Source organism: Balaenoptera acutorostrata, chromosome 10 (assembly GCF_949987535.1).
Source record: "Balaenoptera acutorostrata chromosome 10, mBalAcu1.1, whole genome shotgun sequence".
In the NCBI taxonomy this organism is placed as follows: Eukaryota; Metazoa; Chordata; class Mammalia; order Artiodactyla; family Balaenopteridae; genus Balaenoptera; species Balaenoptera acutorostrata.
In genome coordinates this window covers 57,841,247-57,867,279 of record NC_080073.1, presented here as the reverse complement: position 1 = coordinate 57,867,279, position 26,033 = coordinate 57,841,247, and the positions used below count along the sequence as shown (strand labels likewise).

Below are 26,033 nucleotides of genomic sequence, written 5' to 3'. Positions count from 1 at the left end.
TACAAATGTAATCCTCATTAAATTCCCCATATTGTATCTTCTTTTCCATATCATAAAATAAGGCTATCTTTTCTGTAGAACAACTACATAAATGATTTGGAACCTAATCAACTGAGATAGAACTCTGAAGGAAATTAAGCGAAAATAAATGTTAACATATGTGTATGTATAACTGATTCACTTTGTTATAAATCAGAAACTAACACACCATTGTAAAGCAATTATACCCCAATAAAGATGTTAAAAAAAAAGAAAGAAAAGAAATGAAATTAGGTGCCAGAAATGAGAAATGTTTCAACATGTTTTATCACACTTCACTCGTCAGTCCTCTGATCTTTTTTTTCTTTAGATTTTTCTTGTCCTCTTTGACTGAATTACATAACATGTTAAGACATAAAATATTGCCTTATTTTTCATTTTTTCTAACCTACAGCTCCTTTCTATTAGTTTTTATTAGACTTTCTAGGCCACTTTGTTAACAGAAATGCCCAGTATTTACACTCACTATTTTCTTATGCTTAAATCTTAGAGGCTGATCAGATGCAGATTCAAGTGTTTAGCGTGTACATTTCACAGATGTGCTGTGCACATCCATCAGGAGGCATGTACTGTCCGGTTGTTCTTCTTTTTGTGATGTCAGCAGCCAGTAGTGATTATGTCAGATCCATTATTTCATTCAGGGGCTGCAAAATGACAATATTTTTTATTCCTTCAGTACTTATTAGCTGAAGTACTTCTGTAATGAGAAACTTCCCCCTCATCAATTTAGTTACCCTGAGATAGAATTCATAAGTGAAGGGCAGAATAAATGTTTGATTCTTTCCTTTTGTAAACAATTTTCAAAATAATGAATTGGTCACTTAGCATCTTCCAAAGGTAACCAATGAGGGATTTTTTTTTTTTTACTTTTGTGAACTCTTGGATTTAAACATTAGTTAATGCTTTCAATCAATTTTGGTTATTATTCTTATTGACGCTTTAATTATCCAATAGATAGTCTGTGAGAGCCTCTTTGTTGGCTCCTGAGTCCTTTTGACACACGCTCAGTAGTCCTTGACAGCATCCTTGCCATGTATTCTGTTATGTCAAGATATTCGAGCCTAGTCTCATTCAGTTCCTGCTCAAGAGCTGCAATGGGCTATATTTCCAAAGCTATGGGTGCAAAGGGAGCACACTGCCGCTTGCTTCGTTTCTATATCATTTTAGTGAAATTTAGGAAATACGTGTCTTTTTTAAAAGATAAGATCTATCATGAATTCGTACTGATTCATATTGATACTTCTAATTTGAATTAGTATTTTCTACTTTGTTTCTGTTTCTCCTTTCTCCCATGCTGAAAACCCTAGTTCTCAAAGACACCTATGCAATTGCATAGATGCTTTGTTCACCCTGCAATTCTAGCCAAGGTTGAGTAGCATGGACTGAAGACACCTCAGGTGAGTCATAAATAAAAAGGCTCATTTCTTGGAAAAGGGTTCTTCCATGTTTTGACTCTTCTGTCCATCCTGCTGGGCCTCAGGCCACTCATAAGTAAGTTGCAATCATCCCATAATGACTCCTTCAAACTGCAGACATGGAGTCCCAGGATTTTAGGAGAAGCTTCAGAGGGGAGGGTGGAAATCACATGCACTTTATGTGTTGTCACCACTTCTTCCAAGGCCATGGTGTGGGGTGACCGTGTCATTCAAAGGCTAATGGGCTACTCCTCTATGATTGTACAGGGGATGATAAAGCCAATTCTGAAAAAAATTGTCACTAACTAAAGATTACACCAGAAAGGGGGAAAAACAGGTCACAAACTTTTCTCATTTAGGTTTAGACTGGGGGCAGGAGGGCTTCTTTTTTTTCATGGAGAAATATATAAATATATTTATCAATATTTATATATCAATAAAGAATAGAACCAATATAGGATATGTTATATAGAATATGTCTATCAATCTAGAATTTATTCTTTTTTTTTTAAAGATTTTTAGAAATTTCATGTAATGTCTGAAACATTTATATTAACATATTTCCATACAAATAACCCAATGAAAGTTTAGTATTAGTTGTTTTGTTTGTTTGTTTATACTGCAGGTTCTTATTAGGCATCAATTTTATACACATCAGTGTATACATGTCAATCCCAATCGCCCAATTCAGCACACCACCATCCCCACCCCACCGCAGTTTTCCCCCCTTGGTGTCCATATGTCCATCTCTACATCTGTGTCTCAAATTCTGCCCTGCAAACCAGCTCATCTGTACCATTTTTCTAGGTTCCACATACATGCATTAATGTATGATATTTGTTTTTCTCTTTCTGACTTACTTCACTCTGTATGACAGTCTCTAGATCCATCCACTTCTCAACAAATGACTCAATTTCGTTCCTTTCTATGGCTGAGTAATATTCCATTGTATATATATACCACAACTTCTTTATCCATTAGTCTGTTGATGGGCATTTAGGTTGCTTCCATGACCTGGCTATTGTAAATAGTGCTGCAATGAACATTCAGGTGCATGTGTCTTTTTGAATTACGGTTTTCTCTGGGTATATGCTCAGTAGTGGGATTGCTGGGTCATATGGTAATTCTATTTTTAGTTTTTTAAGGAACATCCATATTGTTCTCCATAGTGGCTGTATCAATTTACATTCCCACCAACAGTGCAAGAGGGTTCCCTTTTCTCCACACCCTCTCCACCATTTGTTGTTTGTAGATTTTCTGATGATGCCCATTCTAACAGGAGTGAGGTGATACCTCATTGTAGTTTTGATTTGCATTTCTCTAATAATTAGCGATGTTGAGCATCTTTTCATGTGCTTCGTGGCCGTCTGTATGTCATCTTTGGAGAAATGTCTATTTAGGTCTTCTGCCCATTTTTGGATTGGAGTGTTTGTTTCTTTAATATTGAGCTTAATGAGCTGTTTATATATTTTGGAGATTAATCCTTTGTCCGTTGATTCGTTTGCAAATATTTTCTCCCATTCCGAGGGTTGTCTTTTCGTCTTGTTTATGGTTTCCTTTGCTGTGCAAAAGCTTTGAAGTTTCATTAGGTTCCATTTGTTTATTTTTGTTTTTATTTCCATTACTCTAGGAGGTGGATCAAAAAAGATCTTGCTGTGATTTATGTCAAAGAGTGTTCTTCCTATGTTTTCCTCTAAGAGTTTTATAGTGTCCAGTCTTATATTTAGGTCTCTAATACATTTTGAGTTTATTTTTGTGTATGGTGTTAGGGAGTATTCTAATTTCATTCTTTTACATGTAGCTGTCCAGTTTTCCCAGCACCACTTATTGAAGAGACTGTCTTTTCTCCATTGTATATCTTTGCCTCCTTTGTCATAGATTAGTTGACCATAGGTGCGTGGGTTAATCTCTGGGCTTTCTATCTTGTTCCATTGATCTATGTTTCTGTTTTTGTGCCAGTACCATATTGTCTTGATTACTGTAGCTTTGTAGTATAGTCTGAAGTCAGGGAGTCTGATTCCTCCAGCTCCATTTTTTTGCCTCAAGACTGCTTTGGCTATTCGAGGTCTTTTGTGACTCCATACAATTTTAAGATGATTTGTTCTAGCTCCGTAAAAAATGCCATTGGTAATTTGATAGGGATTGCATTGAATCTGTAGATTGCTTTGGATAGTATACTCATTTTCACAATGTTGATTCTTCCAATCCAAGAACATGGTATATCTCTCCATCTGTTGGTATCATCTTTAATTTCTTTCATCAGTGTCTTATAGTTTTCTGCATACAGGTCTTTTGTCTCCCTAGGTAGGTTTATTCCTAGGTATTTTATTCTTTTTGTTGCAGTGGTAAATGGGAGTGTTTCCATAATTTCTCTTTCAGATTTTTCATCATTAGTGTATAGGAATGCAAGAGATTTCTGTGCATTCATTTTGTATCCTGCAACTTTACCATATTCATTCATTAGCTCTAGCAGTTTTCTGGTGGCAGTTTTAGGATTCTCTATGTATAGTATCATGTCATCCGCAAACAGTGACAGTTTTACTTCTTCTTTTCCAATTTGTATTCCTTTTATTTCTTTTTCTTCTCTGATTGCCGTGGCTAGGACTTCCAGAACTATGTTGAATAATAGTGGTGAGAGTGGACATCCTTGTCTCGTTCCTGATCTTAAAGGAAATGCTTTCAGTTTTTCACCATTGAGAATGATGTTTGCTGTGGGTTTGTCATATATGGCCTTTATTATGTTGAGGTAGGTTCCCTCTATGCCCACTTTCTGGAGCGTTTTTATCATAAATGGGTGTTGAATTTTGTCAAAAGCTTTTTCTACGTCTATTGAGATGATCATATGGTTTTCATTCTTCAATTTGTTAATATGGTGTATCACATTGATTGATTTGCATATATTGAAGAATCCTTGCATCCCTGGGATAAATCCCACTTGATCGTGGTGTATGATCCTTTTAATGTGTTGTTGGATTCTGTTTGCTAGTATTTTGTTGAGGATTTTTGCATCTATATTCATCAGTGATATTGGTCTGTAATTTTCTTCTTTTGTAGTGTTTTTGTCTGGTTTTGGTATCAGGGTGATGGTGGCCTCATAGAACGAGTTTGGGAGTGTTCCTTCCTCTGCAATTTTTTGGAAGAATTTGAGAAGGATAGGTGTTAACTCTTCTCTAAATGTTTGATAGAATTCACCTGTGAAGCCATCTGGTCCTGGACTTTTGTTTATTGGAAGATTTTTAATCACAGTTTCAATTTCATTACTTGTGATTGGTCTGTTCATATTTTCTGTTTCTTCCTGGTTCAGTCTTGGAAGGTTATACCTTTCTAAAAATGTGTCCATTTCTTCCAGGTTGTCCATTTTATTGGCATAAAGTTGCTTGTAGTAGACTCTTAGGATGCTTTGTATTTCTGTGGTGTCTGTTGTAACTTCTCCTTTTTCATTTCTGATTTTATTGATTTGAGTCCTCTCCCTCTTTTTCTTGATGAGTCTGGCTAATGGTTTATCAATTTTGTTTATCTTCTCAAAGAACCAACTTTTAGTTTTATTGATCTTTGCTATTGTTTTCTTTGTTTCTATTTCATTTATTTCTGCTCTGATCTTTATGATTTCTTTCCTTCTGCTAACTTTGGGTTTTGTTTGTTCTTCTTTCTCTAGTTTCTTTAGGTGTAAGGTGAGATTGTTTACTTGAGATTTTTCTTGTTTCTTGAGATAGGCTTGTATAGCTATAAACTTCCCTCTTAGAACTGCTTTTGCTGCATCCCATAAGTTTTGGGTCATCGTGTTTTCATTGTCATTTGTCTCTAGGTATTTTTTGATTTCCTCTCTGATTTCTTCAGTGATCTCTTGGTTATTTAGTAACGTATTGTTTAGCCTCCATGTGTTTGTCTTTTTTACGTTTTTTTCCCTGTAATTCATTTCTAATCTCATAGCGTTGTGGTCCGAAAAGATGCTTGATATGATTTCAATTTTCTTAAATTTACTGAGGCTTGATTTGTGACCCAAGATGTGATCTATCCTGGAGAATGTTCCGTGCGCACTTGAGAAGAACGTGTAATCTGCTGTTTTTGGATGGAATGTCCTATATATATCATTTAAATCTATCTGGTCAATTGTGTCATTTAAAGCTTCTGTTTCCTTATTCATTTTCATATTGGATGATCTGTCCATTGGTGTAAGTGAGGTGTTAAAGTCCCCCACTATTATTGTGTTACTGTCGATCTCCTCTTTTATAGCTGTTAGCAGTTGCCTTATGTATTGAGGTGCTCCTATGTTGGGTGCATATATATTTATAATTGTTATATCTTCTTCTTGGATTGATCCCTTGATCATTATGTAGTGTCCTTCTTTGTCTCTTGTAACATTCTTTATTTTAAAGTCTATTTTATCTGATATGAGTATAGCTACTCCAGCTTTCTTTTGATTTCCATTTGCATGGAATATCTTTTTCCATCCCCTCACTTTCAGTCTGTATGTGTCCCTAGGTCTAAAGTGGGTCTCTTGTAGACAGCATATATATGCATCTTGTTTTTGTATCCATTCAGCCAGTCTATGTCTTTTGGTTGGGGCATTTAATCCATTCACGTTTAAGGTAATTATCAATATGTATGTTCCTATGACCATTTTCTTAATTGTTTTGGGTTTGTTTTTGTAGGTCCTTTTCTTCTCTTGTGTTTCCCACTTAGAGAAGTTCCTTTAGCATTTGTTGTAGAGCTGGTTTGGTGGTGCTGAATTCTCTTAGCTTTTGCTTGTCTGTAAAGCTTTTGATTTCTCCATCAAATCTAAATGAGATCCTTGCCGGGTAGAGTAATATTGGTTGTAGGTTCTTCCCTTTCATCACTTTAAGTATATCATGCCACTCCCTTCTGGCTTGTAGAGTTTCTGCTGAGAAATCAGCTGTTAACCTTATGGGAGTTCCCTTGTATGTTATTTGTCGTTTTTCCCTTGCTGCTTTCAATAATTTTTCTTTGTCTTTAATTGTTGCCACTTTGATTACTATGTGTCTCGGCGTGTTTCTCCTTGGGTTTATCCTGTATGGGACTCTCTGCGCTTCCTGGACTTGGGTGGCTATTTCCTTTCCCATGTTAGGGAAGTTTTCGACTATAATCTCTTCAAATATTTTCTCTGGTCCTTTCTCTCTCTCTTCTCATTCTGGGACCCCTATAATGCAAATGTTGTTGCATTTAATGTTGTCCCAGAGGTCTCTTAGGCTGTCTTCATTTCTTTTCATTCTTTTTTCTTTATTCTGTTCCGCAGCAGTGAATTCCACCATTCTGTCTTCCAGGTCACTTATCCGTTCTTCTGCCTCAGTTATTCTGCTATTGATTCCTTCTAGTGTAGTTTTCATTTCAGTTATTGTATTGGTCATCTCTGTTTGTTTGTTCTTTAATTCTTCTAGGTCTTTGTTAATCATTTCTTGCATCTTCTCAATCTTTGCCTCCATTCTTATTCCGAGGTCCTGGATCATCTTCACTATCATTATTCTGAATTCTTTTTCTGGAAGGTTGCCTATCTCCACTTCATTTAGCTGTTTTTCTGGGGTTTTTTCTTGTTCCTTCATCTGGTACATAGCCCTCTGCCTTTTCATCTTGTCTATCTTTCTGTAACTGTGGTTTTTGGTCCACAGGCTGCAGGATTGTAGTTTTTCTTGCTTCTGCTGTCTGCCCTCTGGTGGTTGAGGCTATCTAAGAGGCTTGATGGGAGGCTCTGGTGGTGGATAGAGCTGACTGTTGCTGTCTAGAATTTATTCTATATTCAACAATTATTCATTAAGCATCTACCATGCCCCATGTACAACTCTGGGGAATCAAAGATGAACAAGATAAACTCACTACCCTTAGGTAAACAGACATGTGAGCTAAATAGCTTTTGAATGAAAAGCTATTTAAAACACAATGATGTGAGTGAAAAAGTGATTGAAGCATAGAGAAAGGGGAGATTAATTCTGGACAAGGAAAATTAAGAAAAGTGTTAATGGAGGAGCTGGTTAATATCCCAGGCTTCCAATTTCTTTAGCTCATAGGAGGTGAGGCCTGCCCCCGATTATAGGGTACATTTCATAAGGGTATGAAGCACCACAGGCTTATAATATCAGATGAGGAGACCATAGCATTCTTCATAGGATAATTTAATCTGTGTCTTAACCCAGTTGAAAGGAGTATGAATCTATGCCCCCTTCGGTCCCCTCATGCCCCAGACCAAGAACAGAGATGAGATGCTCCTGTGAGAGATGCTGCCACAGCAGAGGAAGCACACAAGGTTGGAAGTGGGTGGCACAGCTAAACAAAAGGAGGAAAAGAAAGACACCAAGGAAGGAGGCCAAACTGAAAACCTAAGTCACAAAAGAGACGATGATTTGCGCTAAGGACAGGCACTGCTGGAAACACGGAGCAGGGACAGGTTGCAGCCCCCTTCATGCCTCAGTTTGCAGCAGGCACCTTCCTCTCATAAAGCTAGGATTTCTGTTAAAATAAAAGTGTGTACAAACTGGACTATTCTGAATATAATTTTAATAAGAATATAAAACTTATCAACATGTAACGTTTTCATGGGAGACTTGAGCTTCTGTCTTTAAAATCTATTTATTGGTATTCATGATGCAATATGTGAATATCCTAAAATAAATATTTGAAGTCTCCTCCACTTCCGTTTTGATCTCCCCTAGCTTTGTTTCTTGGCCTTATTTGCCAAGACAACCCATAAAATCTCTAATCTCTGATGAGGTACAGTTTATGTTTTGTTTACCTGCAGCTATGTGTTTTTTTCCCCATCTCCTGTTTGTGTATGTGCAGACACCACTGATGTAAGGCAAAAAAGCAAAAACATACTGTTTGCATTTCTTATCAAAGAGCGTATATGACCGTTAGCGTAACTGATGCTACCTTGGGCCCATACAGCTCCTACTGTCCTCCCGCTGATCCTATCCAGGACTGTACTGCACAATAAATCACTTCTCTGTCATTAGGAGCTTTGTAGTTAAGAGACATTGTTTAATAATCATTAGGACCAGGTGGCCTCCATGCTCTGTTAGTCCCTAAACAATGATGAAGACCTTTGTTGACGTATTCCCAGCGCCCACGAGACCAGTTACCCATTCACAAAACTTGACTTAGGAAGGCACGTCCTATTTCCGAGCAGCCACCCAACTCCTTGGTTAACTATAAAACTGTCCCAATGTCCCCTCAGAGGTGGGGAGTGCAGCTGCGAATGCTTCTGGGTCATTGTCCACCTGATCCAGATCCCACCCTGTAACTTATCCTGTAATAAACTGGTCCATTGATTACATGGAGCTGCCTGCCTCGATTTTCTGTCTCAAGATGCCTTCTCAGTTCAGTGGGCACTTTTGGTTCCCTCCGTCCTCCAACATTGCCCGAATTATGAGTTAATTTATACTACAGATTGGATACAGTAAAAGAAAAAGAAACCTTAAAGAAAAATTTCATTGGCAGCATGCCTGTGCCAAAGTTTATGTATATGCTGAAGTTTTTAAAAAATATACAAAATTGGAGCGGGATCAAGCATCTTTACACAACTGGGCCCAAGCTGTTTGGGCCTTGTGTCTTTCTGGGACAGGAGAATGGGAGCCTGTGACCACCTCAAAGGCCTGTATCAAAATGGCTACTGACCAGGTCAAACGGATTTCCTATTGCCAAGTTGTGTTAACCAGAAATAAACAATTTTCTTTCTGTCTGGTTGATTTAACCTCTTTGTGATTTAGTTTCCTTATGTAAGAATAGAACTATTTACCAGCACCCAAAGTCTAGGAGACCATAGAATGTTGAAGACGAAAAGAACCTTAGAAATTGTTCGTTCCACCCTCACAGGTGATAAAAATCATGGCCTCAGATGGTTAAGTGACTTGTTCAGAGTTGCAAAGCTCAATTTAGGGGCTCATTGAAGAATATTCTAACAAAGGTTGGAATAGAATTCTCTAAAAAAGACATATATATTTATTTAAATTAAAGATATTTAATAACATTTCTTCTTAGGAAAACATGCAATAATACTGAAGGAACTTTCTATTAGTCTTCTGAGAACAATGGCTTCAGAAATAAAGGGGAGAAAATTAGAGGCAAAGACATATCCTCGATTTAGTATCTTAAGCAGTGCTATGGTCTCAATGTTTGTGTCCCCCAAAATTTGTATATTGAAACTAACCTCCAAGGTGGGACCTTTGGGAGGTAATTAGGCCATAAAGATAAAGCCCTTATATAAGTGTTCTTATAAAAAATACGCTTATAAAAGAGGCCTGGAAGAGCTCCCTTGCTTCCTCTGCCATGTAAGTATACAGCAAGAAGTCGGCAGTCTGCAACCTGGAAGAGGGTCCTTACCAGACCTGACTGTGCTGGTACCTCGATCTTGAACTTCCAGCTATCAGAACCATAAGCAATAAATTCTTGCTGTTTATAAACTCTGCACTTTATGGTATTTTTACTATAGCAGCCCAAATGGACTAAGACAAACATTGATAATACCCTTTATTAGAGGGCAGAGCTTTAAATAGAGGATACAAGCACAGGAGGTATAAAATTTAATTCTTATGACTTTTTTTTGTTAGTCAAAGAAGAATTCCTATATGTAGAATACTGTACCTTTTTAATTTCAGATTTCAAATTACAAGGGTTACTCTGCTGGTTGAAGAGGGATTTCTTGAATCTCTCTATAACCCTTCTTTTCAAATTGTGGTGCAAAGCTGGAGGAAGCTGCATAAAATGAGAAAATCATTATAAGCACATTGTTAACTATGCATAGCTGACTCCCAGGAAGCATTTGTGAGGGTAGCAATATTCACTCAACAGGACTAAAGAATTTAAATTTTACTCCAAATAGCATGACTTAATGTTACAATTTTTCATTCTACAATCCAGAAGAAACACATCACTCTGTTCTCTTTCAAAAGACTACTTCTAATTATGTTACTGTTCTTTCATTTTATTTATATTATTTTTTCATAGAATGACTAAATTATATATTAGTTGTGTGTATAAACTGAATTTTGCAAACAACAGACTTACAAGGAAAGAGGCATTCTATGAATGCTTAAGTGCTTGTATCATGCCCAGAACCATGCTGAACACTCTCATCATGGTCCTTGTCCTGAAGGATCTGACACTTTGGACCAGGAAGCACACATCTGCATTAGTACAGGGTCAGAGGCCTGCTTCTGAATATACAGCTGGAGAGAGATCAGATTGGAGGGGCCAATCTTATCAAGAAGAAAGAGAGAAATGAATTTGTATACATTAGGGCTCAGCAGGATGAGTTAGATTTAATAAGTAAATAGTAGGAAGCCACTGGTTTGAGTGGAGAAGGTAAGGGAAAGTACCTCAAGACACATTTTTGGTCTTGATAATTCCCTACTGTTACCCATCAGAAGTTGCCACTTCCTTAAGTCAAACACCAAAGGGCAGTGTTGGCCCAGGACCTTCTAGTTGATGTCCAGCATGATTCTACCTGTCAAGGGTAAAGGTAGCAGCCCTTTCTGACATAACTCACTGTCTGCTACAGCACCAGTGGGTCCTTCAAAAGTGACTTACCCCGGTTGTGGCAGCCATCAGTATCACATTAATTCAGATACTCTTAAAACCTTGCTATTCATTTAACTTGATAAGCCTCTAGTTAACTTAGAATTGCTTTTACTACTCCTGATGGTCTGAATTAATCCTCACAAAAACTTTCTTGCATAAGTTAATATTCAGTCAACTTAAGATTCATATACAGGGCAGTATTACAAAGCTATTGTATCTTATCAGAATAATTATCACAAGCAACAGCACCCTATCTTTAAAGTTTTCATGGAAGAATTAAAAATTTTGCACAGAATGATGACTCACACATAACTTAAAACTGCAGATAATATAAGTATAATTATATATATATAAGAATTATAATACTAAGAATAAAATTACTAATACCTATGACTTGTATGTGCCAGGCACTATGGTTACTCTTTCATGTGCATTAGCTCACTTTTTTCTCGACAATAAACTTATGAAGTAGGTACTATCCTATAGGTGAGGAAATCAGACATTATATAACACCCAAGATACTTTCTGAGGTAGTGAGTCTGCCAGCACAACGATTGTTTGAGAGCAAATACCATCACCACTAGCATTACACAAGTATAGCACTTTATAAACATTTCACATACTTTATTTCCTTTATCACAATAGTCCCATAAGCTACCTGAATTTTACTGATGAAGAAACTGATTCTAGAAAAGGTAATGGTTCCTTCAATGTCACGAGTCTAAAAGTGTGGTTTTTGTTTGTTTTTATCATACCAAATAAAGTAACAGCAGAAAAAAAAAAGAAATCTTATACATTTATATTGTAGGTTTTCTCAAACATAATACATGGATTCTTTCTAAAGAACTAGTATCTCCAAAAATATATTGGCAGACCATCAGTAGCCCACAGGGCCCCCTTTGATAGTGACTCAAACAATATATTTTCTACTGAAAAAAAGTTATTTTGACATATTACTATTTAAGAGGAGATTGCTATATGCTGATTTTTAAAGCATTTATTTAACATAACAATCAAATCTTAACTATAGAGTTAAATCCAAAGCTTACGTTGGCTGCACAGGTTCTACCTAAGCAATAACACATAAAGACTCCTACTAAAAGATAATGTATGTACCTTAGTCACCTTATATGCTCAAAGATCGATTTTGGTTTCCAGCAATGGAAATGAACCACTGATTTCATTCTCAGCTTACTGGTCTTAAGATTCCCATCTTATTTTTGATGAAAACAGATGTCAAATCACTGAAGGCAGAGTTAGGATTCTAACATCCTGTCTTTTAAAATAGTTGCTTTTAGATGGTTTCCACAGATTTGTCTCCATGGAAACTGGATAAGAAAGGCCACCACCAGCCAAAAGTAAGCAGTTTCCCATTTAAAGTCACTTGTTGGTTGTCAGAAGGGATCTGGCTCTGCAATTCAGGGTACTACCACAGCTTAAGTCTGCAGGAATTTATATAGTAAATAAATATGTGAACAAGAAGGTTTTTTTGTTTGTCCATTCAGTTTTACTTTCAGAAGTTTTCCTTTGCAATTACGAGACAGAAAAAATTGATCTTGGTCTTTAAGCTTTGGTAAATACGTAAGTGCAATGTTTAGACTTGTATTTATCTCCTTTATTTGAAAGGCAGTGACTTTGGTTAGCACTGTAATTTAAGGTTCCCCAAAGAGGAATCATTCCTTACTATGAGCAATGTCATAAACTTTAAAGTATTCTGGAAATACATTTTTACAACCACCATGATTATATCTTAACTTGTAGCAAGGAATTCCATCTTGCCAAAAATATGAAATCATTTGTTATGCTGGCAGTGTAAGAGCATAATAGTAAGGTGTTTTTAATAGTTTCATTCTTGCTTTATAATACTTTGAACTCCAATAAAGAAACAAAATACATCCATTTAAAAAGTTTTTTAATATAAAAATTAGCAGGACAGGCATATGGAAATTATATTTAAATTTCAAAGGATATTTTCTCTCAATTTAGTAGTGAATCATTAAGGTAACCAATAAGCTATTTGAAGTTATTTCCATAGCACTAAAGTTAAGAATTCTTCTCCACATATCTATATCAGTATTTAAATGGAAATGTATTTTTGAATATAATATCTTTACTCAATAGAGATATGGCAGATTATATTTTGACTTATTAACCAGTTTTCTCCCTCATCCTATGTTCTTATGCCCCTTCACCCACTTTCATTTAATCAGGTAGACAGTTCTGCGGGATTGCCTAAAGGAAAGGTTGACAGAAGAAAATGGAGAAAAGGGTAATCAATTTTAGACTCTTGAGTCTTCAAAAGGCTGGCACTCAGGGTAACTGAAAAGAACACCAGATTTGGTTTAAAAAAATTTTTTATTCCCAAAAAACCCCAAAAAATAACCCAAACATGATAGATAAGAGCCAGGCTACTCTCCAGGCTGGGCAGAAGTCAAAGGGGGAACAGTGAGAAGTTAGAGGTGGGCAGGTCCCAAATAAGGTAGTCCCTTGTCGAGCCCCCAGGCTAACTGTGCCAGCTGTCAGTTTGTTTACTCTCAGCTCCAAATCCACCTTCATTGCCCTGCTTGTGACACTGGAACATATATCCCTTGTCAGCTGGCTGGATGTTCAGCTTTATCTGCAGAGGGCACTAGTGGAGGATGGAGCCTGTCTTTCTGGTTCCAGTGATGCTCCTGCCTTGCCTTAGTTTGGTAGCAGTGAATGGTCAGCAGGAATGGGGACCCCCAGCGGTGCTCATCCCCAGCCAGATTCAGTGCCACCAACCCTGCAGGCAGCTTTCCAGAGAGTTCCATGGAGCAGCACCTACCAGTGGGCAGCCTCCCCTGGTCCCATAGAGGGCAGTTCCTAGAGGGCAATTCCCAGCACACCACTCTTACAGGCTGATTTCCAGCAAGTCTACAGCACAGTACCTCAGGACATTTCTCTGACTTTCCAGTGAGGTCTGGACCTCAGCCCAGGATGAGGGTGTCCTCTTCTATTTTGTTCCTTTCTTGGGTGCTGTGCCTCAGCCCTATAAGTAGTAACTTCCTTATCTGCTCTTCTTATAGTCTTTAGATTTCTCTTCCCCTCCTCAGTGGATAATACCCTGTTATTATTAGTAATTCTTAAACAATTCTTTATGTGAAACCTTCCCTGTTGAAATCAGTTTGGTTTCTGTCCTATGAATAGACCCTCACTGAAACAGATTTGGTTCCAGGAATGTCCAGGAGGAGCCATAGAGATGGCATTTGGAAATTGATTTGATTGTACCCTTGGAACCGAGCCCACTGCTGGGTTGTTTGCCAATAGGACAGAGGATGATAGTAATCCATGGCATGCAGTGGCATCACAGTTAGTCAGTTGTCACCTGAATGAAGAGCCAACTGAAGCGAGTGCCCTGGAAGCTTGAGTGGCTGCTACACTTGACCATCAGGCAGTATGAAGACCACGAGGATGGTGGGGTGGGCGGGTCCTTTAGATGCACTGGGGCACTTACAGAGAGACAATGACAAACCTGGGTCCTTTAACTCTCAGCTCAATTCATAGTCTAAGAGCCAGAAAGATTCCATGACAGCCCTAATAGAATGTATTTCTTGCTACCACAGCGCTGGTATGGCTGATAATCAAACACAAATCTAATTGATCAGGTTGCTGAATTACAATGTCAGCTGAATGTACATTTCACCAAGTTTCTCATGCAAAAGTTAGAAAAAAAGATTAGAATACTAAAACTCCAAGTAGGGACATGTTGTTGGACCCAGATAAAACTGACAATCTTGAAACTCAACTCACTCTGAGCCATCGTTGCCAGTGGAAGTACCTTGAAACCCTGCATCTGAGAAGATAAGACTTCTTTTGCTTCAAAACTCTATACTAACCTCACCTAGGACAGATGAGGGGTAATATCTTTAAAAGGGATGCTCATTCCTCTTAAGACCCACAACAGTGAGCTTTAAGTCAGCAACAAGGGTCATATCTCAATATGATCCAGGGGAACTTGTACACTTCCCTATCTGCTCTTCATCAAAAGAATTGCATCAAAAGATTTTGCTATTCCATATCAGCAGCAACCCAGAGAACATGTGCAGGAGTGGATTCTAAGGGTGTCAGAACAAGAAGGATGAAATATAGCACTATATCAAGCTGAATTCATTCAAATGTGTGTACTTACTAGAGAGTCTAGATTTAATATATTAGTGTGTGCAGCTGGAGGTGTACTAATACCTGGACTCAATGGTGGCCTACATTTAATGAGGATAAAATGCCAGAGCTTCTCTGGCTTGTGGAGGAGGGAATTCAAAGGCTTGGAGAGACAGGAATGCTGGGATAGATTTATCATGGGTGACCTGCACACTCACTTCCCAATTTCGTTCAGCAAGAACACTCAGAAGCCATTCCTTTTGATACCAAACAGGACCCTGTGGGGCTCCTGGGCACAAAAGCCTTTCTGTGTCCCCCATTTCTTTGATTATAGGAAATAGGTTTCATTCAGCCTCCATGACCTTCCCTGAGTTCCAACTGGCAGATTCAAGCAGTCGCTAATTAGGGAAGGGAGGGGATGTGGAGACAAGGGAGGAGCAGTCAAGAGAAACAATAGTGCAGCCTTGGGGCAGGGTCCTGGCTCCCCATTAAGGGAAACACACAATATCTTTGAGCTGTTTTGCAGATACTGAAACACCCACCAGGTGGGAGAAGTTAACTGTATGCTGCCCACAAGCACGTAGACTGCAGACCGGTTGGAACCAGAAGGTTGATGATGCTGACTCCCAGTTACCTCACCACCAACCAATCAGAAGAATGTCCACGAGCTAATGATGCCCTCTTTGAACCATTCCCATAAAGCTCCTCACTACCCACTCCAGGTAGGACACAGAGTTTTGAGGGCATTAGCCTGTTGTGGCCCCCTTTGCCTGGCAAAGCAATAAAGCTATTCTTTTCTACTTCACCCAAAACTCTGTGTCCAAGATTTAATTTGGTGTCAGGGTACAGAGGCCAGGTTCGGCTTCACTTTCATTAAAGCAGTGAGAAACACATTGGAGACGGGAGAACCAGCATCCTTGAAGACCTTACAGTTGCTCTCCTTTGTAGGCCAGATATGACAAGGAAAGTACAAGGTTCCAATGGGGATGATGTGATCCCAGAGGAGCAGAGGCCAAGAGGCAGCCCCTGACCACCAGTGACAAGTTGGGAGCATTTACCATAAAGGGTGGCAGGGATGTATACTGTTAATGAGAATGCCCAGCCCACAGAGATCTTTGATGGTAGTTAACTGATTGGGGTGCTCTTGGGAAAGAAACATGAGGTCATCCTACCAGAGTATTCCTTAATCCATATAACAGAAAAGAAACTCTAGGTCTGGTAGACAAAAACGTGATTTGAGTTGCTGTTGCCCTCAATTGAGAGTTATCTCCTCTCACATAGTTTCCAGACGTTGGTCAATTCAAAGACTAAAAGCCCCTTGATTAGTGCGAAAGCTGGGGCCCCTTGAGGAAGGGCCCTGAAACATTGCTATACCTATGCAATAAATAAATTTTCTTCCAACCCTTCTCCAGAGATCCCTGCAGCTATTTATTAGAGTGACTGCTCACAGAGAAGAAGGAAATACACAGGCTTTCAGGGAATACTGGACACCAGTCATAAACTGACTCTATTTCCTAGAGTCTTATAATGCCACCGTGGTACACTAATCAAAATGGGTTTTTGTTTGTTTGTTTGTTTGCTTCTTTGAGGGGGGAGGCATATTACACCAAGTTAGACTTATAATGGGCCCAATTGTTCCACTGGCTTGGTGATATTTCTCTCTAGTACCTGAATATTTAATTGGAATTGCCACAATTGGCAACTGACAGAATCATCAGACTGGGTATCTGAATCTTAGGGTGAGGGAGTGTTTATATGTTTTGCTCATTGGTATGTCTCAAGTGCCTAGAATAGTGGCTGGTGCATAGTAGGCATCTAGTAATTAAATGTCAAATGAAAAAATGAATGAATGAACTACATATTAAGACATACAGTCTTAAACTTCAAAATAATAGTTAATTTCTTGTCCAAATATCTACACAAAATTTGTTTTCTTATTAACAGTACCTAACTTTGGTAAATGACCATTCAACTCCCTTATCGTTAGAAAGATTTCTGTAAATAATTTGTAACCAGTGATTACTTCTCCAATGCCTAAGGGTCACTGAGATTTAGAAAAAGTTTTTAAAATCCTGAATTTTGTGTTTTCAGTTTTTTGAGAGGTCTTGGTTTTATCCCAGCCTCGTCAGGATTAGGGAACTACTTTCCTTTCTTTCCTGTAGCCCAGCTCTGTCCCCACTTTCACCCCCACATAAAAGGGACATTTGTGTTGAAGTTTGTTTTTGGTTGGGCACTAACAGTAAAAGAGCAGGTTAGGAGTCACAGGGAAAACCTGACATATCTGCTTCTTTTAACCTATGACCTTCCCAGCTCTGCTGCTAAGCTAAAGTGTTCCCAAATATATGTAGTTGGAGAGAATAAGAACAAGCATCACTCGAACTGAAAGTTTCTCAAAGTAGTTCTTTACCAATATTAGCACCAAACTTGTACTTAAGATAAAAAGGAAATAAAAAGCTAGCACACTGACCTGAGTGATGTAGATGATTTTGTGCAGCTGGACTAAGATCTGCTGAATAGGATCACTGATCTGACGTACTTTCCTCTGGGACACAGCAATTCCTGCAGATGCTGTGGATGACAAATTCTGCCATTAATCAAGACCCTTTTCCCCTTCAAAAGTGGTATTAAGTGGAAAATGGGGTAAAATTCTGAAAAAAAAATACTCTCATCCTACCAACGAGAAAATATGTAGAGACCTTGTTACACTTCAATATTTTATGATATGGGATGCACAATTCTTTCCTTCTACTTCTCAGACCTCTAAGTAACATAATAATGTTATCATTTGTAACATCTTAAAGACTGTTTACCACTTGGAAATTTTGCCTGCAATTACAACAGGCTGCCACAAGGAGTCAGTGGTGTCTTGGATACTGTGGCCATTGAAAAGCTGGGCTTCAGATATGTGCAGTTAAGGGATTATCACACTTAAAAATTTTAAATTCATTTGCCCTCAGTAGCAAATAAAACTAATTTTATTAAAACTACTAAAATGCAAATAGTGAATAGGCAATCTTACAGAGCAAACAAAAAATAAAATTATAATTTGTAATAATCAAGGGTTTGAAAATTACTTTACTTTCAAACCCTTGATTATTACAAATTATAATTTTCACCGAGATTTCTCTTCAGGTCTAAATAAGACACATCTATAATTTATCCTGAATTCTCATCACAGAGCCACATCACTTTCACAGTTCTAGGCTAGCTTGGTATCAAACTGCATATAAGCTGCTTTCCCAGATTCACATGTCATAGCCACAAGAGGCCCATTCTTAACTTTGAGGAATGTAAAGCTAGTTAAAGGAATGGCCTTGACCCTTGTATTAGCCACAAGGTCTCCTCTGCCTCCTCTCACCCTCAGATCCACACTGGAGAAAATGGAAGAGAGACTTCAGATATGTGGATGTATATTATCCTCTCTCCCACATTTCTGCTCTTTCCCTTACTCCAGATAACATGTAGCATGCTTTCTGAAATAACGCTTTTCCTGACAATTTCTCTTTTTTAAAGAAAAGTTCCAAAGTCCTTCTTTTCTTACCTCCATACAACTTTGAGCACATGAAATTAAATGTGAATACAATCATTGCTTTAGCAACAGCTAAGATTTTGAAAAATGATTCTTATATAAATGATTTCTGAGAAAGTTTGCATATTTTACCATAAAAACTTGTTTTCAAAACGTTTATAGAGAAAATTTAATGTGGCCATTAAAAGATTCACCTTGTTTTATTATTAGCATACCAAAATGTATGTTTAGGACACAAACCACAAAAAAGAAAATAAATATAACATTGAAAGAAATATTATTTTCCTTATGGGTATCTTTACTGAGTTTGTTGAGAAATTCACACAAGAAATCATCTAGCTCTAGTTCATCTACATTTAATACCCTGTTTAAATGTTTGCAATTTAAAGGATCTACCTCCTCTAGGAACTGTGTCTAACTCCTTTTAAGCAACAATTACTTGCCATTAAGATGAGGTTTAATAAATTACTCTTAGGGTAAAAATGTGAAGGTAAATCAGAAAGAATTAAGGTAGCTCTGAAATAGAAAACAGAGAGCTGGAAGTATCTGCTCCAGCCTGCAGAGATGGCCAAGAGTACATATGTCATATTTTCTACAATGGTGCTTCTTTGCAGAAATAATTCTTAAAATGTAATTATTTGTTTGTCTAGACTGATATCCAAAACTAATGTGGCCGAGTTGATGTTGCTATAGGAACACTAACTTTGCATTTTCTGAAACTGGACGGCTTGGTTTTTGATCACACTTATGTTGATTACTTTATATTTTTGGTATATGGACTTTCATTCATAGGTAATGAGTTAAAATCTCACAGCATGGCAGAGTTTTTAGATTTGTGATGACATTTTGAGTGGGATGTCTACCTTGCCACAAGAATGTATTCATCTGTGGCTAGATATAAAAACAGAGATAGTTAGCTAGAATGCGTGCCTTCTGAACTACTCAATATACAAAATTACTTAAAATTATTTTTCTTAAGACCTTTGACCACTACTCTCTCAATCCCAGTAAGTCCTTGAGTTTTGAAAATAGTTTTGGTTGCTTAGTCTCTAAAAAATAAATTTAAAAATGTGTAATTACACATGCCCATTGTAAAACAAGCAAACAAATGTAAAACAACCTAAGTATCACAGAAGAGACTTCGAGGGTCCCTGGAACCACCACCCATCAGCCACCTCCCCAGAAGAAACCTCTGATATCAGCTTGGTGCGTTGCCTTCCAGTTACTTTTCTATTTACGTACTTCAGTGTGTATCTTCAGAACAATATTTTTCAAACTGTGGTTGAGTCCTAAATCTGTTTAATGAATCATGACCAGCATTTTGAAAAATGGAATGGAATGGCATGAAATAAAATAGAATAGGATATAAAAATTTCAAAGTGCATTGCATGTAGTAAGGATCCACCCAGTCGAGATATAAAACGTGTGTCTTACTAAGTGTCATTTCCAAAAAGACTTACTTCCAAAAAGACTTTGAAAGCTACTATTGTAGAAAATCTATAGTATTATCTCATGCTTTATTCCCCTCTTTTTAAATAAATGGTGACACATTATAAGACTGTTTTACAATTTTTATTCTTAGTCTGTCATGGAGATTCTCTTTTATCAACACACCCAGTTATAGCTTATTCTTTATGACCACTATTGAACAGTATTACATGTCCTGCATGCATTACAGTTTCTTAGTCACTTCTGTCTTGATGGGAACTTAGTTTTTTTTCAATTTCTCATGATTATAAGTGATGCTGCAGTGGGTATATGTGTGCATGCCTCACTGTGCATAGTACAAGAGGTCTTTTAGGGTAAATAAGGAGAAATTAAATAGCTGGGCCCTTTGATACACATATTTCCTATTTTAACAAATACATTTTAAAGTGGCTGAATCAATTTGCACTCTGATCAGAAAAGAATCCATTTTTCTATACCGTGATCAACACTATAATCAAACTTTTCAATTTTGCCAATCTGATTTTGTTTTATTTTTTGTTTATCTGAATGCTGATGAGGTTATTGTACTTCTTCGGTGATTTTCTGTTTGCGTCCCAAGCTTTTTTTTTCTTATTGATTTGTAAGTGCTCTTTACATTGTCTGACTACTAATCCTTTTATTGTACTTTACATGTTAAAAGTATTTTCACCTAATCTGTTACTTCTTTTCAATTTAAAGGGCAGACCAGTGGTTAGGAATCTGCGCTCTCACTGCCAAGGGCCTGGGTTGGATCCTTGGTTGCTGAACTAAGATCCCGCAAGTTGGGGAGCATGGCAAAAAAAAAAAAAAAAAAAGACATCATAGAAACTTATCATATTCCAACGTCAGTCATATACAGTATGCCCATGATTCATATCTGTATGGTTCCTACTGTGAAAGATAGAAAGTATTTGGTCTCATTAAAATTTAAATAAAATCAATGTTTACATTGGAATACTTTATATTCATTTTACGGTTTTTATTAAAATAGTGAACTTAATTAGTGTTTTAAAACTTAGAAGGAAACTACAAAATTCATTATAAGAGGCAATTTACTTAGAGTGTAAAAAAAAATTATATTTGCTAGCTTACTGTGTGGTGAGCATGACATTAAACAGCTACTTTTCCCCTCTGGGGTGGTGGGTATGAGGACCTGGAGGAGGTGTTGGCAAGGGTTTTACACATTTAGTCTCATGTGATCCTCACAACTATTCTGAATTGTAGTTGTTTCTATGCCCATTTTATAGATGACTGAAATTAAGGAGATTGTTCAACCAAGACTGAAGAACTGGGACATGCAACAAGGTGGGCCCTAAACTCTACACTGATTTAGTCTCCTAACTTGTCACTGGGAGACCATGAAGTTATGGACAATGTAACATAATATATATGCTCCTTCCCACACCTGAAATACTACTTTTTTCTTAAAAGGAGTTGCTACTTTTAACATGTTCTGACTATACCTTTGAACATTGGAAAGCATGTACAAGTAATAAACTGGAAGCATTATGTCTTTGTAGCCTGTGCAGTGCACGATATCTGCTTTATTATCTCATGGCACATTACAATAGCCAAGTTAGTTGCCCATTCCTGGTGCTTTGAGACTTGATTTACATCATACATCCAGTCTATTGAAACCACAATTCACAACACAAACTCTGAAACTGTTAATTACTACAAATTGAACAAAAGATGGATTACACATGTTCCCCCAATTGACCATGATATAGTGTCAACCTACTATTTTTCTGAATTCTTTCTGCTAAGAATCAGGAATTTTTGAACAACTGGAGAAGAGAAAGCTTTGAGCAGGAGCTCCCTGAAAAAAGTAAAAAAAAAAGTTTCCCTTTATGAAGGGGGCTAAAACATGGCTTCTCCATATGGGACCAACTGCCCTGTTGAAAGACAACCTTTTAAATTTAAGTACAGTGAACAGATTTGCTCTGGTCTCTTTCCTCTACTTTTGTAAAAAGGAAATAAAGTAACTGAATTGTAGCTTAAATCTGCAAATGCTCAGCAATGAACCTCTGTGCCCAGCAGCATAGAAAGCAGCAAAATTAGACAAAGAACGTTGTATTCACAAGGGGCTCATGGGAGGTCCATTTAGAGGACCACGGATGAAGGACAGAGAACTGATGCAAACATTTCAGCTGAGAAGACCAAGAAGAATGAATAGGTTTTCAGTAGGCACAGGACATGGATTTGGTGTGAGGGAGGGTATATTTGAATGGCAGCTTCTGAGTAGAAAAACAGTTTCAGCAAAGGACAGGAGTCAGCTAAGTGAGTGCCACATCTGGAGAACAGCAAAGTGTTCAGTTTTCCCTGCGTGTAGTACCATGAAAAGGTATAGTACTGGGTGCATCTGCAGAGGGAGCCAGGGACCATAGCAGATGGTGATTTCAGGAAAGGTGATCTCATGAGAAGAGGCCTAGGGCCTAAGTCAGGCTCGGCATGGAGCAGCACATGGTGACTGTCTGTGAGGAGCAGGAGCCGAGGAGGGGCCAAAGCTTGGACCTGAGTTGTTAAATGACTCCCACGGAAGGAGAGAGGGAAGTGAGAGAGAAGATGATGACCAGAAGGTGTGGGCATGGAATCTTTCCCAACACAGACCAACAGATGGTTCCACAATCAGGTAGAAATTATTAGGAAGAGACTCAATGGTCTGGGCCTAGTCCCCCCACAGTCCAGCCCCTGGTAGAATTTTCCACAAGATGACAGGAAGCTGCAATAAAGCCTCAGCACCTTTCACCCTGGGTGACCAGGCTCCTTCCACTCCGTTTCTTTCCAGCTTCAGAAACAAGCTGTTTAAAGGCCAAAGAAGCAAGGCTGCTTTGAGGTCCTTCACTCTTGAATGCTGGCTGAATCACCTTTACATAATGCATCTCACATCTTGTTCAGGCTTAATTTGTATGTGTGTGAGGATTAGGGTTTCATCCTATTCCAAATTCTCTATGTCTTTATTTTTTTCAAAATATATAATCTCAGGAAATTTAAAGTTGCTAAGCCCCTTAAAAGGACTACATAATACACATGGCAAGATGCTGTGTGAAGAATTCACTGTTGTATTATTTCCCACACTTACTTTTGACCTCATGAACCTCCTGTTATCAAGAAGCAGAGTGAGTCAAGCACTGCCCCAAGATGGGGAGGCAGAGAGGAACCAGGGAACAGAGAGCATACATTCCTGGACTTTAAAAGCAATAGTCTAAGCAGAAGGCAGAGAGATTCACAGGACCTGTAGCTGAACAAACTCTTCTTTCTGCCCGTCCTGGACAAGATAAAGCTTCTTTGAGGAGGAAGGACGAAGACACACGAGAAGGAAAGAAGGTCTCAGAAGAGATTCAAATTCCAGCTCACTTGGGAAAAGTCTTGGGTGGGGGCAATGAGGAGGGCAGAGATGTCTGATGGAAGTCTCTCTACATTTGGGGATTCAAGAGTGGAAAGGCTGGGGTGCAATTCCCACAGGGAGCTCTGGGAAGTCCTAGCCATGCAGATGTTCCTTGCACCATATGACCTGGGATGGAATGGGGCAGGAGAGACAGCTTCCTGGGGTGTCAGAGGCTCAGCACCCAAGTCTCCAAACCCAGAGAGTGTGGAAGAGTAGGCTAACCTTCACAGACCCCTGAGAAGGTGAGCTGACAGAGCAAGGAGCTTGCCCCACAGAAGTCCTGCCTTCATGTCAAGGGGACAGCCAGAAATGGGAACGTGTACTGGGAGCTGGAAGTCAGGGAGGGCTGTGCCCACTTCTCAGGACAGCAACGTGGAAGGGTGATCCCCACTCAGTACTCAGAGCAGATACCAGCACAGGGAGTCTCAAAGCCTCAGTACAATGATGCCAACTGAATCCTTGGAACAAAAATACCACTCAGGGAAGAAGAATAAGAAAGAGAAGTGCAATTCTGTTTGTCTGACTTTAAGCCTGATATGATAAAGAAATCACCAACACATTGAAATTTGCCTTTAGGCTAATTGATTATGTTTTCTGAGATGTGGAATAGTGGCTTAATATAAAAATTAAGTTCAGTTTTGGGAAAATATAGAAAGTTAGATTTTTTTCCCCTGAATTTGTGACCTAAAAATAACATGGACTTGGCCTAGTCCATATAGCCTGGCCCTTATCCATTGACTTAGTTGTTCTTATACTATGCTACAATCACTAACCAAGTCATACTGGCTCCCTTTATTCCTACTAGAGGGAAACTTTTTTTCTCTGAAAGTCAACTCTATTGATGAAGCTCAGAATTCTCAAGAAGAAAATATTGTGCTCTGAAAATACACTGTGTTCAGCACTATGGATGCAAAAGCTAACCAATCAAACTAAAAGGAACAGAAAGAAAAGATAGGAACCCTCCCCTTATTCAATTACCTGGACAAGAAAAATTTATCTCAATCATGGAAAACAGACAAAATGATCATTGCTTGATTCTCTGACATCATGTTATGACATTTTCTAATAGTTTTACTTGATTCTAATCTAATACTCTTAATCCACACTGATAAAGGTGAAGGCAGAGTAACTGTAGAGTTAGTGGTTAACCTATAGAAATTGACATGTTGGTATGACTTTATAGGCCAATCAAGACGTTAATCACAAAAATTATATGCCTTTATTGCCCCACAGAAAATTTGCCAGTCTTATGCTTAATTTAGCAATGTTGCTTCAGCTTTTCTTTACTAGATATATACATTTTTACTATATATATATATACTATATATACTTTTACAACTATAAAAATATACTTATACAACTATAAAAATCCCTGTCTCCAAATGCTCTTGAACAGGCTCTTTTGTCCTCCATCTGGTTCCATCATTAAGGGAATTTAAATAAAACTAGGATTCTTGCTAAAAAATAACTTTAAGAATTGTGCTTTTTGGCTTCCCTCATGGCGCAGTGGTTGAGAATCTGCCTGCCAATGCAGGGGACATGGGTTCGAGCCCTGGTCTGGAAAGATCCCACATGCCACGGAGCAACTAAGCCCTTGTGCCACAGCTACTGAGCCTGTGCTCTAGAGCCCGTGAGCCACAACTACTGAGCCCACGTGCCACAACTACTGAAGCCCATGCGCCTAGAGCCTGCGCTCCACAGCAAGAGAAGCCACTGCAATGAGAAGCCCGTGCACTGCAATGAAGAGTAGCCCCCACTCGCTGCAACTAGAGAAAGCCCATGCACAGCAAAAAAGACCCAACACAGCCAAAAATAAATAAAAATTAAATAAATTTAAAAAAAAAGAATTGTGTTTTTTGACTCCAATATGGTAAGAAACAATAAGTAGTTTCTTATAAATAAATAAGAAACTTATAAATAAATAAATTTTAAAATTTTAATTAACATGTCATCTGAAACATCCCAAATAATCTATGGAATCCACAGTGAGGAATGTCAATTAACAATGAATGAGATCTCAGCTGTACTGGAGGGCAGGAAGGTGGCCCAGCCAGAAGAGGCCTCTTGCCTCTTTCTCATTACTATTAGCTCACCAGTCACCATCTGCAATACTCAAATTACTGTATGACAACAATTCAAAGGGTAGTTGTAAGCACTCTGAAACAACTTTTTAAAATTAATTAATTAATTAATTAATTAATTATTATTTTTGGTTGCATTGGGTCTTTGCTGCTGTGCATGGGCTTTCTCTGGTTGTGGCGAGCAGGGGCTACTCTTCGTTGCAGTGAGTGGGCTTCTCACTGCAGTGGCTTCTCTTGTTGCAGAGCATGGGCTCTAGGCACATGGGCTTCAGTAGTTGCAGCACACAGGCTCAGTAGTTGTGGCTCGCAGGCTCTAGAGCACAGGCTCAATAGTTGTGGCTCACGGGGTCTAAAGCAAAGCTCAGTAGTTGTGGTGCATGGGCTTAGTTGTTCTGCAGCATGTGGGATCTTCCTGGACTAGGGCTCGAACCCATGTCCCCTGCATTGGCAGGTGGATTCTTAACCACTGC

The 26,033-nt window shown here is 38.3% G+C and overlaps 1 protein-coding gene across 1 annotated transcript in view; it reads right to left on the bottom strand.

The window, feature by feature from the left end:
* NEK10 (NIMA related kinase 10) overlaps window positions 1-26,033 on the bottom strand; it is a 302,206-nt gene that overhangs the window by 28,179 nt on the left and 247,994 nt on the right. Inside the window, exons 34-35 of the mRNA XM_057555449.1 lie at window positions 17,566-17,666; window positions 10,044-10,154 (exon numbers count right to left, since the gene is read on the bottom strand). Coding sequence (XP_057411432.1) covers window positions 10,044-10,154; window positions 17,566-17,666 — 212 coding nt within the window. The remainder of the gene's footprint in view (window positions 1-10,043; window positions 10,155-17,565; window positions 17,667-26,033) is intronic.